Source organism: Penicillium angulare (assembly GCF_028827245.1).
Source record: "Penicillium angulare strain IBT 27051 chromosome Unknown utg000002l_segment0_segment0, whole genome shotgun sequence".
Classification (NCBI taxonomy): domain Eukaryota; kingdom Fungi; phylum Ascomycota; class Eurotiomycetes; order Eurotiales; family Aspergillaceae; genus Penicillium; species Penicillium angulare.
In genome coordinates this window covers 164,623-179,971 of record NW_026623161.1, presented here as the reverse complement: position 1 = coordinate 179,971, position 15,349 = coordinate 164,623, and the positions used below count along the sequence as shown (strand labels likewise).

The 15,349-nt window shown below is 46.7% G+C and overlaps 3 protein-coding genes across 3 annotated transcripts; 2 read left to right on the top strand and 1 right to left on the bottom strand.

The window, feature by feature from the left end:
• Positions 1-731: 731 nt before the first annotated feature.
• N7478_001530 (putative RAS small monomeric GTPase) lies at positions 732-1,695 on the top strand (the record flags this gene model as incomplete). The annotated part of the gene is made up of 2 exons (XM_056917745.1): positions 732-1,179; positions 1,370-1,695. The coding sequence occupies 2 exons, from the start codon at positions 732-734 to the stop codon at positions 1,693-1,695; spliced, it is 774 nt and encodes a 257-aa protein (XP_056783356.1).
• A 3,210-nt stretch (positions 1,696-4,905) lies between these two features.
• N7478_001529 (Zn(II)2Cys6 transcription factor domain-containing protein) lies at positions 4,906-5,943 on the top strand (the record flags this gene model as incomplete). The annotated part of the gene is made up of 3 exons (XM_056917744.1): positions 4,906-4,968; positions 5,102-5,199; positions 5,271-5,943. 3 exons carry the CDS (start codon positions 4,906-4,908, stop codon positions 5,941-5,943), a joined length of 834 nt encoding a protein of 277 aa, XP_056783355.1.
• A 3,991-nt stretch (positions 5,944-9,934) lies between these two features.
• On the bottom strand, positions 9,935-14,754 carry N7478_001528 (putative anucleate primary sterigmata (ApsB); the record flags this gene model as incomplete). The annotated part of the gene is made up of 2 exons (XM_056917743.1): positions 9,935-12,649; positions 12,715-14,754. The coding sequence occupies 2 exons, from the start codon at positions 14,752-14,754 to the stop codon at positions 9,935-9,937; spliced, it is 4,755 nt and encodes a 1,584-aa protein (XP_056783354.1).
• Positions 14,755-15,349: the final 595 nt, after the last annotated feature.

Here is a 15,349-nt window from a genome sequence, read left to right as displayed (position 1 = left end):
TAAGGAGGCAAAAGAAGTACTAGCATTCGAATTCAAAGAGAAGAAACTATTATAAACTACAAGACTATAATAACAAAGGAAAGATTCAGTTGTGGTGGTTATGATATAGTCCCTGATTCCCCTAATACTTGTTTTCTCTCCCTTTTCCTCCATCTCTCCATCTTCCTCTCTCTCCCTCTTATTTACCCCGTATCCCGTACGGTATACACGTCCCTCTCGCTTGATCCCCCATCCCTGCATTAAATTACGAACCCCTCATTTCGTGTGTTTGGTGCGTTACTGCGTTACTGCGTCCTAATTGTCGTTTGTCGTGCCGGCCTCGAGGTGCGCAGCATCAATCGTGGTCGGCCCACGCGAGATGGCAGACAAGATCTCAATCACCATCTGCGGCGACGGCGGATGTGGTACGTTTTTATACAACCTTCTTTGTTCTCCTGGGATTCAATGTCCATCGTGATTCGGTGCCATTGCCTTGGTATTGTGTTGAGATCGAGATCTGATCAGATCGGGGAATAGGTAAATCGTCCATTACTTTACGACTGGTTCGTAGTCAATGGATTCACGAGTAAACAATCCCCTCCCCCTGGAATTATGCACATCCCCGATCCAGCATATCAATCAACATCCATATTCTATCGGTCGCTAACCTGTTTTTTTCAAATCAATTCATAGATATGACCCAACGATCGGTATGACTGTTCTTTGTTTTCCTCAATCGCGACCGGTAACTAATGCGTCCCGTTGTAGAGGACTCGTACTCCGTCACCCGCACCGTGGACGGCCTCCCTTATTTCCTGTCCATCACCGATACAGCGGGCCAAGAGGAATATCGGGGGCTATGGACTGCTTCCACTCTCAAGTCTGATGCCTTTCTACTCGTCTACGATATAACGAACCCCGCAAGTCTGGAGACACTCAACCACTTCATGGAAATGATCAATATGGAGGCCGAACAGCGCATCGAGGATAACGAACGATTACGCAAAGAACTGGGCGCCCAGGCTGGACCGGGCGTCGGTATGCCTCCCCCAGTCAAGATTGTGGCAGGCAATAAGTGCGACCTGAAAGATGGACGTGCTGTCACTTCCCGCGAGGGGCTGGAATATGCCCGCCAACATGGCTGCGGATTTATGGAGACCAGTGCACGGGAGATGGTCAATATCGAGGAAACATTTGCGCGTATGTGTTGACAGAATAGGTATTGGGGGGGCCCGAACCCTCAATTCCTTCTCTTTTTTCCTTTTCTATCTTCCCCTCATACAAAGTTTAGAGACGAAATAATGTTGGAAAGGAAGGAAAATGCGAAGAGATCGATAATAATAGTACACAACCCCCTTGGGCTTGCAGCAACTGACGAACAGATTACTAGATTTGGTCCGTCGCGTCGTGGAAGCACGCCGAGTCCACTCTCAACCGCAGACCAACACACTAGGCCGGCCCCCATCTCGGGCTGGGCAATCTGTGCATACCACAGCCCTGCCCCAGACTAGCTCGGACCTTATTACGAACCGACAGACACGATCGCGGCGCAGTCGACTTTTCGGATTTGGGAAATCCCGAGCTTCAGCCACAACAGACAATCCGTCGTATAATGAGAAGAAGATCGAAGAGGAAGAACCAGAGGAACCAGAGGAGGAAGATTCCCATCCCAAGGGATGTATAGTACGGCAATTGTGCTGTTATTGTTGTCGCTGATACTAACCACTAGTCAACACCGGGGCCAGATCATGACTTTTGGCGTTGTGATTTGCTGATATGTATACTTGTATACCCCATTTCCCACTACCTACCATTGGCACGCACGACCCATTTGGTAATACTGTTTCGACTCTCTATTTATATCCCTTTTTTCATATATTTGTTATATTTGTTGTATTTATAGTTAGATCTCAAGTGCTATATACTTTCCGTCGTACTCGTTTACATACTTACTCGGTTCGGATTTGGATTAGTCTCGGGTTGATCGATCATTCGTTGAGAGGAATATGGCTGCCTGTTGATTGGGCGCATCGTAAACTTCCATCCATCTGTACATACTAGGTACATATGTACCTTAGGGCCACCAGCCTAGCGCGTGTGGATTCCCCTGGGGGAAAAGGATTGCGCGGGCGGGGAAAAGATATCATCAGCCCATGGCTGTCACAGGTCAGTTCCTTTTGAGTAGTATGTCTGCTAGGCCAATGGGGCCGGAGTGAAGCTCCGGGGTGGATTACTTGCGCAGGTAACCCGAAACTACAGGTATCCACGGTCAGGGGGGAGGGGGTGCAGTGTGCCTGGGGAACCCAGGTACCTCTTGGTGTTTGATGGTGCATGGGTGTGGTGGCTCTCTCTAACGGGCAACTAGTGCGGGGCCTAGCAAGGGCTGTACAGGGTATGTGAGAGATGCTTGAACATGACTTGTTCTGTAGCTGTTTCCATCAGATAGAAAGCTTGATTGATTCCGAATGAGGTCATTGTCGCGAACCGAGCCTGCAGGCGGGCCTCTATTCAGGGTTATTTTCAAGTTTGTTGTTAAGCGCATCTTGTTGGCATTCATGCGAGTCTCAATAATCAGGCCGTACGGGTGCTGTGTTTCAGTGCCCAGAGTGCCCAGCAGAGCAAGATGAAAGAGATGGGGCCAATACTGTACACCTTACATCCTTGTGTACGGACGCTGTATAGTACATATATGTAGTGAAATAGAATGGTTATCAATCTCAACTTGAAGTAGATCAGAAGCGCTGCTTACTCGAGATGTGTTGTATAGCTCCATGTAGCACTGATCAGCCACTTTACAGCCCTTTCAGCTCAAAGCCGAGCTCCTACACAGGTCCTGATCTGCTCGTTCTATACCACCTACTGTTCTAAGGTCATACGGCTATGTACGTAGCCCCTTAAGTACTACAGTGGCGTAACATGTTCTCATAAACTTACATAATATTCTGCCGGTCTAAAACCTCCAGAGTCTCCATTCTGCCTAATAACTATCAACGCGTTATTTAGATAGATAAAGGCGGTAAGATGTCACCGCCCGAGTACTAAGGCTTGGCAAAATAAGTTTTAACTATGAGAACTTTTGTTACGGCGCTGTATATATACTATGGCCGTGGACTACTACCCATCCAATCCAGTCTATCTCGTTCACAAACTTGATGTCCAAATGGTCCAGGCGCCACCGTCCTCACCCAGGTCTTATAGTAAGCTCTCAGCCAAATATAGAGGACGTTTGTTCTCCATTTTCGAGAAGTCTAGACACCTTCAAACCCCGATTTGGTTGAGGGGAACGAATCCAGATATGGTCACGTCATGGACTTGGGTTGCATGGATCATGGACCATACTATTGGGCCAGGGGAAAATTCTGGGGTGAGAAATCATGAATCACGACCTCGTTTTCGTGTTGGAATATTTCCCTTGAGTAAGACTTGATTGGAAATCTAGATTAGAGATGCTTATTATTTAATCACTTAATTTCTGATCTGTAATCGCGAGTCGAAGAGGGAAAAAGTGAAAAAAGGAAAAAATACCATAAATTACACCGGGTTCCATAGTCGCTGTATCCCCGTTACCAAACGGTCTCGGACTTATGTAGGTCCATACTCCGAGGTCCGTCCTGTTCTGTACAAGTGCGAGACTGCCTGCCTGCACTCTATGATCCTATTAGGATGTGGTTTTAGATCCCTACTGCTCATTTCGAGCCATGCTAATCTCTTGAAGAGTCGCGATGAAAATTCTATCTATTGGATATATACCTCAATAACGTGACAGGAACGGTTATTGGTATCCACCGGCCCAGTAATACATGGTTCTGCTCATTATATCGGCATGATCTTGCCGAGTGCACTTTGTGTACATATCATTACATTATTATGCACTTAGCCCCATCCAAGTACCAAATTGGAGATCGCGGGAAGTCGAAAATCGGGGATTTGGAGATTTTGAGATTTTCATAGGATTTCTTTCATGGAGAATGGTTTCATGTGGAAACAGATCCCAATTCCAACCCCTAAAGACATAGTAAAACACACCAAAGAAGAAAAATACTACAGCAAACTTCAAGTAAACTCATCATGATTCATACGGAAGTACCAGCCGGATATATACGTCAGCCCTGGCAATAAATGTCTCCGAAGCCCCGAGCTCCGTCTCCGTGCTAGCGAACTCTGCCAAAATGCCGAGTTTCCCTGTTAACTCCACTTAGCACGGAGCATTCTGCTAATAATTGAATTAATGAATTAATCCCAGTATTTTATTGAAAAAAAAAAATTTAAAATAGGGAAAAGAAAAAACCGGCCCTTGTGATCCCCAAGACAGTGGGAACCCCATACTGCAATTCTGATTCGATCCCCAAGTGGCTTGGGATTCCAAGAGATTGGAGTGTGTATTACTGTTGTTCGAGGTTCCAACTCATTTTTATTTTAATAATTAAAATAAATACTTATTTAATATTTTTTAATTCCTTTTTTTATTCTTTTTGAAATCCGATCATAAAAAGAATCCCATACCCAAATCCTCAAACGTCTAAAAAAGGGCCCCCTTCCCCCCCTCCTTTGTGAATCCTCTATCTTTTCCCCTCTTTATTGAAATTCGAATGACTGGTATATGACACTTTAAATTCCGTGAAACCAGTTAAAACCTACCTGTTGTGTCAAAGTCAATTGATCTGGTTGGATGGTACCTCTGCTTCGACATCGCCATTAGATCATTGACTGGTTGACGTCGATTACTCCGGATCAGGAAGTATAGCTCCAAAAGAAACTTCCACTCGTCCACACTTTTTCTTCCCTTTTTATCATCTGGATCCTGGCCTCGCTTTCGATTCTACGAGATTTTCTATCTTCTTGCGACTCCGCTGTCATCATTATATAGATCTCTTCTATATACTAGACATCTATATCACCACCAACACCTACATACACACACACAAGATGGCAGCACGTCAATCAACACCAAATTCCGATCATTCGCACTCCGATAATGTGCGAAAGCGCGTATGTAAAGCTTGCGATCGCTGTCGTTTGAAAAAATCCAAGGTATGTCATACAATAACCTTATATTAAATAAGACCCAATCTCCGTCTGGAGAGCGCAGATCTTCAAATTCAGACAAACTGACTCGACCAAGTGTGACGGAGCAAGCCCATGTTCGCGCTGTCGAGCCGATAATGCGATCTGCGTCTTCGGGGAACGAAAGAAGGCCCAAGATAAAGTGTACCCCAAGGGGTGAGCTAGCACTATCATACCATATATCATCCAAAGTGACAAACCACTAATCTCTACCCGCTTCTATACAGATATGTTGAGATGCTCGAACAGCAACAAGCCTGGCTGGTCCATGGTATCCAAGAACTTTACCGTCGCTCCACCGAAGGCGAAGGCTGGCCCGGCGACCGTTTGAAACCCGAACCAAATGGTCATCCTTTAACGCACGATTTGCTCACTCGTCTGGGTGCCCTCGACCACAGCAAGGGCGAACACTTCGAAGAAAACCCCGAAACCATGCAACAAGGTCTATGGCGACACGGCATGCAAAGGCAGGAATCATCTGATGGCAGCTCTGAACCACACTCCCCGGTCGCCCGTTCTCGTTTCTCGTCCGATGCTTTCTCTCAATCGCAGACTATGCCTCCTACTCCACCGGCTTATCACCAAAGTCCCGTCAATCGAGTCCAGATCAAGCAAGAGGATACCGCTATGTCTGTTACGCCGCAATATGCATTGCCTATGCAGGGCGGCGTTGTTAACCCACTCGCACTTCAAGGGGGTTCACAGCAATGGGCGCCTAATGGATTTGGTCCATTCGATGATATGGACATGATGACTACGGCGGATTACTCGAATATGTCATTTGATGAACAGATGTCGTCGCCAATGTTCAACCGACAGATGAATTGTGTCTCGTCTACCGATTATGAGGATTTCAACCAGTTCCTCAATCCGAATCCAACAGAGATTACATCGATCTAAGATGTTTGGACTCTATTCTTTCGATTCTTCGACTATTCGTTCTTATACTTTCTTTTTTAACGCCGTATGACGTGATGCATGTATTTTATACATGTTCTTCTTTCTTTTTTCTTATCGAAGTACTTGTCTACTTCTTTATAAAGGGCTATTATCCCCCGGACTTTTTTGGTGGAATCAGGAGCAATTGGGATCCTAATTCATTGTACAGTGTTGGGCTCGGTGGTTCTTTGGAGTTGGGTTAAAACGGTCTATTCATGGCGTTCTATTCTAATGGTGGAATTCTTCTTTTTTTTTTCAATTTATTACTTTCTCTTCTTTGAAATCTTCACACGGCCGTATAGCTTCATAATTTTCATAATTTTCGTTTAAATTCCTTGGTTGACAGGTACTACTGCAACGCCGGAGCAAGATGCCGACTCGATCGCGAACTACAGCGAATCCACTGAATCAGCGCGGAATTAATGTTATCTCCTGCGGGAGTAAGCCCTGTATATAGAACTGTAAGCTATACGAGCTGATCATGCCATTTAGACTTTCCTTTTGGTTTTCGCCCGCTTTTAGTCTCTTGTTTTCTAATCAATCCCATCTACCTTAACGCTGTATTTTTTATTTTTTTTCCCCTTATGTTTTTCCTTTCGGTCGGGTTCTTCTTTCTGCTTCTCTTGATCAATAATCCTTCTTTCTTTCTCCACTTGAGTCAGCGGAAGTACTCTTGTGGGGCCTTCCATTTTTTCTCTCTCTTTTTGAGCTCCACTTTTCTTGTTCCTTGTCGTTGGTTCCTGTTTCTGTTCCTTTTTCTTACGTGAGTTGTTCGTTGCCCAAGGACCCAAGGACGGTCAAAGGCCGAATCCCCGGGTTGCTGCCTTGGGCTAAGCACGCCGATAGAAAATACTGTCTTTTAGTCAGTGGGTGACAGGGAAAAGCTAAAGCCAGTTCTGGGTTTGTTGCTGGATACGAGTACGGGTGTATGTACATGGTTGAGGGATATACAGGCCGGAATTTTGATTTCCGGAGTAAATAGTGGGGAATACAACCAAAGGAGATCATATATAGGATGTAATAATTGTTATAATGTATACAGCCAAGAACAATACCATGCCATAGAGCGTATGTGCATACACAGCCCCTTGAAGCTCTTTCAACCCGGAACGCTCAGTGGGCCAAGTCCGGGGTAGAGTGATTTCTTCGGCGCTCGGAGCCCCGTTCTCTCCGTCTCGGATGTGCTTGTTCCTAAACCCGTCAAGATGTTAATGTGTGTTCTCTACACTGTATATGTAAGGGTCAAGTTCGGACCAACTTTAATTCAACGGAATTGGGGCTGAGATTGATCCGCTTACCTATGTAATGAATGGCTCGTATTGATGTGCAAACTCGGGTGAATCAATCCACCGGTATTGCAAAACTTGAATATGTACTATACAGATATGTACTCGTGTCATATAGTGGGTCATCAGTACAGCAGAGGTGCAATACAGAATAACGGGTTCGTTTATGGATTATGGAGGTCAATAGGATAGTCTATGGGTCCATTCTATAATCACTCTACTATGACGATCATCAACTAGGGTAGCCGTATCCATACCAAGATCGAAGACATAAGCTAATATCCATTATGTACATCTACAAAACATAACGCTTCAAAAATCACTCAAACACATAAACCTTGTCTACTCAACTGCCAGGATTGGGTAGCAAGATAAACAAGGCACGCCCTACCGAGTCCAATGACGCCAACTTCCAGGTGAACACCGAAATCAAGCCGAGTGTGGACCCGCCGAGCTCAGGATATAAACTCTGATTGACATGTGTCTGTCCAGTACATGAGCTTGCGAAATTTGAAATCGTTCTAGAAGCGCACAAGAACACTAGATTGTGGATCCCTCACTGAAGAAAAAAAAAAAAGCTGATTACTCTATCAGTTCGGTACCTTAACTAACGTGGCCGCGATCCCGAGCCGGCATTTTTTATCCGCGTGGTTGAGCCGATCCGCGGCTCTTGACTCGGCTTGCATCAGTGGATTGGGCCGAATCGGCGATTAATCTGATCTTTGGCTACGACCAGCCATTTGGAGAAGAAAATGAATTTATTAGAGTACATCCTGTTTTGTTAACCCCATAAATCCTGTTCACAGGGCTAGTCTACCTGTCAGCCCTAGAATACCCCAGTGTCTCTACAATGCTCTCTCTGTAAGCACTTAGTTTCAAAGCGCCAAGTGTTCACGTATAGTCAAAGAGAAATACATGAGTAAGACCAGTTAAAACACAAGTTCTTTTTCAAATTATTCATACCAAGAACTCTATACATTTCCCGAGGCTGTCTGTTCCGTACATGTACATACAATCCTTACAGGATTTTACAAGATAAATTGTATGTAGGGTCTAATTGTATACAGTGGACCCAGTAGCACCTCAGACCCGATCAATTCTCGTGCCCACCAAAGCCATAGCTACATTGGGATCTGTTCCTAAAATCGCAAAATCCCTGAATCTGAACCCGAACCCCCGACCCGCCCAGCGGAGCATCCTTCCCTTCCAGAATAGTCTGTGCAGCTGATCACTGATCGTACCCTTTCACTAAACAGGGTTTGAGACTCGGCAATGCGGATCAATCCACTGCTGTCTCTGTCTCTGTCTATTTTGCTGGAACAGGTAGGGATTTCCAAGCTTCCACAGCTTGAACTAGCTTATACAGTAGCTCGTCAGGAAATCCTTTAAGTGACTCAATTATCCCGCGTTATGCTGTATGGACCATCACTAGTACGTCCACTAACTACAATTAATGATCCATTTGTGTTAGGCCTGGAAATTCAACTCTAATCCTGCTCCCAGATATGTAATATGTATGTTACCCTGTACGTGCCGGGTCCGTGCCGTGTTCCCGGTGACTATCCGGCGACTTTATGCCGAGGTGCAGAAGCTCAGAAGTACTTTCCTGTACATACTGTATGTAGTATATGCATCATATCAACGTTAACTGCCCAGGTGGTCTCGTGGCGCTATTGTCGGGCGTATAACCTTGCTGGCTCCCGGCTAGCGGGGAGAAGAAGACGGTTAGAACGATATAGCTGCTGATGACTGATGACTGTATATAGTTAGCCTGAAGTTTGTTTCTTGGCTTAATCCCGTCTCGTCTGTGCTGAGGGATATTTTGCTATGTTATGATGTGCGGCCCCTGTTTGTGGCTGGTTTGGCGCCGTCGACCTTTGTTCCGCGGATACTCCGCGGTGTATTGATTGTGGGTGTTGCGGATATAATGTTGCTTTTACTCCGAATGGATATATGGATATACGCACATAGTTGGTGGGACGGAGGGGGCAATTGATCACTAGTTTCTTTCTTGGGGAAGTTTGGTAAATCTTAGAATGGAGGGGCTTAGGGACTGAGGGGGCAGAATGTTACTACCATTAGATTAACGGATTATAGACTATTAATTATGTCCATTGTTTCGATGTGTGTCCCCGGGGCCATACCGCATAATTTGCTGTTGGTTATGAATATCGTGCATAATTGTGCAAACTGCATAACCCCCATTCGGGACCTTTCTCCTGAATGATGCCCCTTTCCAAGATTCTGGGGATTAAAATGCATAAATTGGTGTGCATAGTAAAGGTATGACTGTGGGGGTGATTCTTCTTTAAAGTTTCTATCTAAAATAAACTAGTGTTTTGGTTGTGCTATACTGTGGAACATTGTAACCAAAGTAAAGAATTTTCGTCTCAAATGTATAGTGGATGGAATAGAATACAGTAGAAGAATACCTCATGCAATAAGAAATAATAAGAACAAGAAAGAGGTGGAAGAAAAAACGCCAATCCCGGCCAAACACCATCGTGATCATTATCCCTTGATCATCACGGACATATGACGTACAGTAATAAATGTAACGTGCAAGAAAGCCGAGCCAAGGACAGATTAAAATGAAGAAAAGACAAGAAGAAAAGGGTATATGGTACACAAAACGTCACTGCATCATGGCAAATGTATATCTTCATTTACACCTCAATATCCACAATGAGACCCTCTCCCTCACTTGAGCTAGGGTTCTCGTCCGAGGTTTGGGGTCGATGTCGTCCGTCCTCAATGGCTCCTGAAGGGCCATGACGGACACGCTCACGGCTAAGCTGATCACGAAGTTTTTGGTTCTCAGCATCACGCTCTTCCAGACGCTTTCGTGCACCACTGCGGTCGAGTAGACGACCCTCTCGCTCAGCCTTTAATCGTTTCTCAAGCTCATGCAGTCGGTGAATCCACTTCTCATCCCCACCTTGCCAGTGACTCTGCTGTCCACTGTGCGTTCGATATAGCATTGATCCAGAGGCATTGGTATTGGCTACCGTGCTGTTTGATGACGCGTAAGATGGCTGGGGTATACCCGATGAACTGCGAGTGAGACCGCGCTCCGAACGTGGTTTTTCACTGCTGCGCGATCCAGAATTGTGGCGAGTCAACTGTCGTTCTGCGTCCGCACTAGATCCGATGGATGGGGATCTTGGTCCTGATGCCATGATTGCTGCCGCTGCTGAAGAGGCCGCTCCTTGACCTCGCGGATTGGACTGGAGCAAGTTGATCTCGGCTTTCAATAACCGGTTTTCGCCGCGCAATTTAGATACTTCTGAAGACGAACTCGAGTGGCTGCTTCGTCCAGCGCGCATATTCTTGACAGTTTCCTCCACACGATCAAGTCTGCGTACACGCTGAGCGAAGGAGTGCTCAAGAGCTTGGTATTGCTTGTTCATATCGACCTCCACGCTCTTAATACGGCCCTTGAATTGTGCAACCACGGCCTCAAGAGTCTTTATAGCGAGCATCAGATTGCGACTGAAGCCTGGCCAAAATAGGATATTGCCGATAACTTCCTGGCTTGGAAGGTTCCCATTAATGAGACTATTAGAGTGAGCCCAGTCAGGACCACAGATTGACGAGAGTCGTTTCCAAATAGTCAAGAACATCAGATTACGCTCGCTGAGTTGGTCCTTGAACTGCTGCTCGAGAGATGTGAAGCGCTTGCGATCCTGGTTGCGAGCATTTTCCAGCTCTGTTATACGGGAATTGCTTTGAATGATAGTGCGAGATGCTTGCTGGTGAGATTTGAGTGACTGCTCAAAGGATTGTTTGTCGGCGCGGCGGGCTTGACGCTCGCGCTCCAGAAGCTCAGAGAGTTTTCTTGACTCGAGCCCATGGCTTTCTAATAAAGCATCGCGATTCCGGAGTAGAGACTCCTTCTCATCGAGCTGTGATCGCACACTCTCCAGCTCAAGGGCGGTAGACTCCAGCTCCTTTTGAAGCTTCATGATGTTAGTTATCATGCTGGAACGACTGCCACTGAGATCTCCCAGCGTCTCACGAAGATTGTTTTCAAGATCCATAAGGCGTTCTCGCCAGGTAGATGTTTCGATCTCTTGAGTCGATAAGCTTTTCTTCAATCTCCGAGCTTCCTCCTTGGCTGCCGAGGCCTCGCGGTTCAGCTCATTCATGATCCGCTGGACTTCTTGCTTCTCTTTGCTTCCGACCACCTCACGCTGGTGTCGTTCGTCTGCCAACCGTTGCTCAAGCTCCCTGGACTTATCTTTTTCGCTATAAAGAGACATCTGGTACATTTTAAGTTCGGATTCCAGGTCGCCAATACGAATTTTGTCGCCATCCTGTTCTTCTCGGAGGAAAGCGATTTCGTTCTGACTTGACTCGATTTGAACCGTTAGTCTCTGTACCTTCGTATTGGCTTCAAAGAGGCTCTTCTCCAACGATTCCATCTCGCCATGGGTTTCCTCAAGCTCCTGCTGAACAGCCTTGTATCGCTCAAGGTTACTTTGCGCGTCTTCTTCAAGTCGAATGATACCTTCACTAGCTGAGCGCATCTCTGCTTGTAGAACCTTGAGGCTCTCGTCTTGGTTTCTCAAATCTTCGCTCATGCGTTGACACTCAACAATCTTCTGATCAAGCTCATCACCAAGAGCATCTAGTTCTTCTTGTGCCTCCGCTCGAAGATCTTGGAAGGCAGCGTCGCGCTCATCGGCCATGTGAAGGGCTTGGTCGCGCTCCTGTTGCAGGCTTTGCATTTCTCCTTCTGCCTGATCCACATCGGCCTGGTAGGCTTGATCAAGAGCTTCCAACTCTCGGACGTAATCCTCTAGTTCACCGCGAATTGCCTGGTTCTCCAGTTTGAGGGTCGACACATGATCACGAAGTTGTCCATTCCGGGCTTCTAATTCTTCACGATCCATATCACTACGTGATATACCTCCGTCGCTCGGTTCGGATCCTGGTCTTCCTTGCAATCGGGATGCTGAACGGTCGAAAATACTGTCACCGGCCACCGAACGGCCACCTTGGCGACCATGCCCAAGCTTCAACTCCTCGATCTCTTGGTAAAGGCGTTCCTTCTCCCGATTACGAGACGTAAGCATTGATGTTTGAGCGCTAACCTCCTTCCTCAGTTCTGCATTTTCTTGTTTCAAGAGATCGAGCTCCACTAGGAGTGTGCTATAGGAGCTGCTCATTGCAGTGCCACGGTTTCCATCTCTCTCGGAAGCGGAGTTGTATGAAACGGTCGAGCCACCTCTGTCGCGGAGCGCTGATTTGGCAGGAGTATTTGTTGTTGTATACAGTTCACTTCGAAGGCGAATAGATTCATCACGAAGTCTGCGGTTCTCTTCTTCAGCCTGCTCACGGGCGGCTGTCTCTGCATCAAGCATATCCTTCCACATATCCTATACATGATACGAATTAGCAAAGAACTACACAGCTAGTAGTAGCAAACGATATAGATTCTTACCCTTTCTTCTCTTGCTCCAGTTTCAGACCCTCCTGTTCGGTTCTCGCTCATTGATTTGACCATCTCGGCAAGACGTCGTTTCTCACCCTCACGGGCAATACTTTCAGATCTTAGACGTTCGACTTCAAGCTCATAGGTCTCAATTCGCTCCCGTAGATAGACATTCTCTGTTTCATTCGCAGATTCTCTATCCCCATCTTCTGATCCTTCTGGATCATGATTAAGCATAGATTCCCTGTCTGACTGGTGTTCTTTCAATTGTTTTTCAAGATCACGAATCTTGCGCTTCAGGCCTTGATTATCCTTTTGGATTTTCAATTTGTCGGACTTGAGTTCAACGTTCTCTGATATCATCTCCTTGATACCTTCTTCGGATCGCTTGTTCAGCGCCTCGTTCAGGAAGTGAATGCGCATTTTGAGATCGAAGTTCTCCTTCGAAAGACGGTCAATGGTGCTACTTTGCTCTTTGAGAGTCATGTTCCGACCAAGACCGCTGCGACCAAGGGCAGGTGTTGAAGCTCCAGCACGTTTGTCAGGGGATGGTCCCATACTGCCATAATCTTCGCGAAATCGTTGTGCAAAAGTGGTGGGGACCTGAATGCCCTTGATACGTTCCGCAATTGCTGTATCACTTGGTAAAGGTCTGTCTTGTGGCCTAGCTTTGGGTGTTGTTGGTGCAGATGCGTCATCGTTTCCAGCTTGATGTCGCGAGGACTGTGGTGAACTCTCTTCTTGCAAAGTTTGCAATCCTCCATCGACCGGTCCGCCCACGTTGCGTCTCTCTATGGAAGTCTCCTCACTGTAGCCCGAAACACCGGATGCCATGCTACCTAGGCTGGTTGTGCGGGTCATATGGCCTCGGGATCCTGGCTGCAGGCCGCCCCAGCTGTCAGACGCTGCCCCTCCAGACTGAAGTGCATAATCTGCTCCTAGTGTAGCGTCGCTATTCGTTCCATCCGTATTGTTTGTGTTGTTGCTTGTGATCGAAGAGTGTGAAAGACGATTAGCAGATTGGCGACTAGTCAAGTACTTGGGTCGGCTGCCACTGCGTCGACTACCCCCGCCACTAAAGCTATTGTCACTGAACAGTCTTGATGGGGCCGGAGAGAGGCTTCGGGATGATTTTCGAAGTTTGGAAGGTGTAAGTTGCGATTCATCGGCTTGTGAGAGTTGAGATCTGAAAGCGCGGTCGTCCTGCGAAAATTGGCTGATATCTTGGGCATCTTCTGACGCTGCAGACGGGTTGCGGTTCAGGCTGCGAAGCATGGCAGCAGCGGTGGGCGACGAGGCGAGCGAGTCAAGAGTGCTTTCATTTCCCACATGCTCTTCGCGCACCGCTGTCGCAGGTTCAGCCTCAGCATGGTCCTGAGTATCATCATGTTCATCCTGGTAGTGACCATAGTCCGGGTTTGTATCCGAAGGTGGAATGAAAGAAAACTGGGAGGATTCAGTTTGCTGTGTCATATCAGGATCGTAGCTACCATCAACGCCGACCAAGTAGGTATCGTCCACGCCAGATCTGGGACCATTCGCAGCGACATCAATGGTTGACGGTTCCGGTAAAAAGCTCGACTCCATATCCATCAACTTGCGACGCATCTCGTGCTCTTCAATGAGGGTCTGGTTGTTCCCTCGTTCGTGGTCGCCATTTTCGCTCGACAAGGGGAACAAGCTGCTATCGTCGCGATCAGTCAGGGGAGGCAGAACGCTGGTATCTTCGAAACCAGACAATACAGTCCCTGTCGTATTTTCATGCGCCTCGATTTCTTCTCGGGTTTCTGTGGTGGTGGGTGCGGGGATTGTTGTGATCTCTTGCGCGTCTTGGATTCCGCTTTGAGCTGTTGAATCGTCGACGGGATTCGGGGGGCTTACCCCCCGCGCGTCCTCGGCCATGAAGAAGTCAAGTCTTTCCAAATCGGCATCTAGGGGTGGAAGCTCTTCTGGGGTGTGGAATGTGCCAGAGTCGTTAGAGGGGATGCGCACCGTTGGCGGGCCTGGGATGACGATCGGAGGTGTTGTCACTGGAGCTTTGGTCGACATGGTGACGGGTTGTTTTGGGGGGTGTCTCCACCACACTGTGCGTTTACCCACCACGATTGGCAAATCAGCAATAGGATTGGATAGAACGCTTTGACTAAATAACAATTATAGATTTGAAGTATAAAAAGAGAAAAAAAAAACTCCTTTCAGGCACAAAGTAAGAGACCTATGGAACCCTAGAACCTTAGAAGCAGGCACGACTCAAACAGTGGATGTGTTATTGCCATGGAACGGACATACTGTAGTCAAAGAGACCATTGGACACATATACATTCCAAAATTCAATAGATCACATTCATATCATATCATATTCACGATCAAAGACTAGCATAAGTAATAAATATAGGGATTATAGTCCCGCCCAAAAAAGCAAAACAAAGAAAGACAACACATCGTGGTATCCATAGCATCAGTCGCTTCGTAGTCCCAAGCATTAAAATCAAGATGAAGGTGGTCCAACCCACGTCCAAGCAGTAAGAAGAATACCAGAAATTGGTCCAAGAAGTCAAGAAGAAAGATGTACAGCCTCCAAAAAAATTGATAAAGAAGAATAAGGTGGAAGAAGTTGGCATATCGCTTTTGAATGTATGTGTGT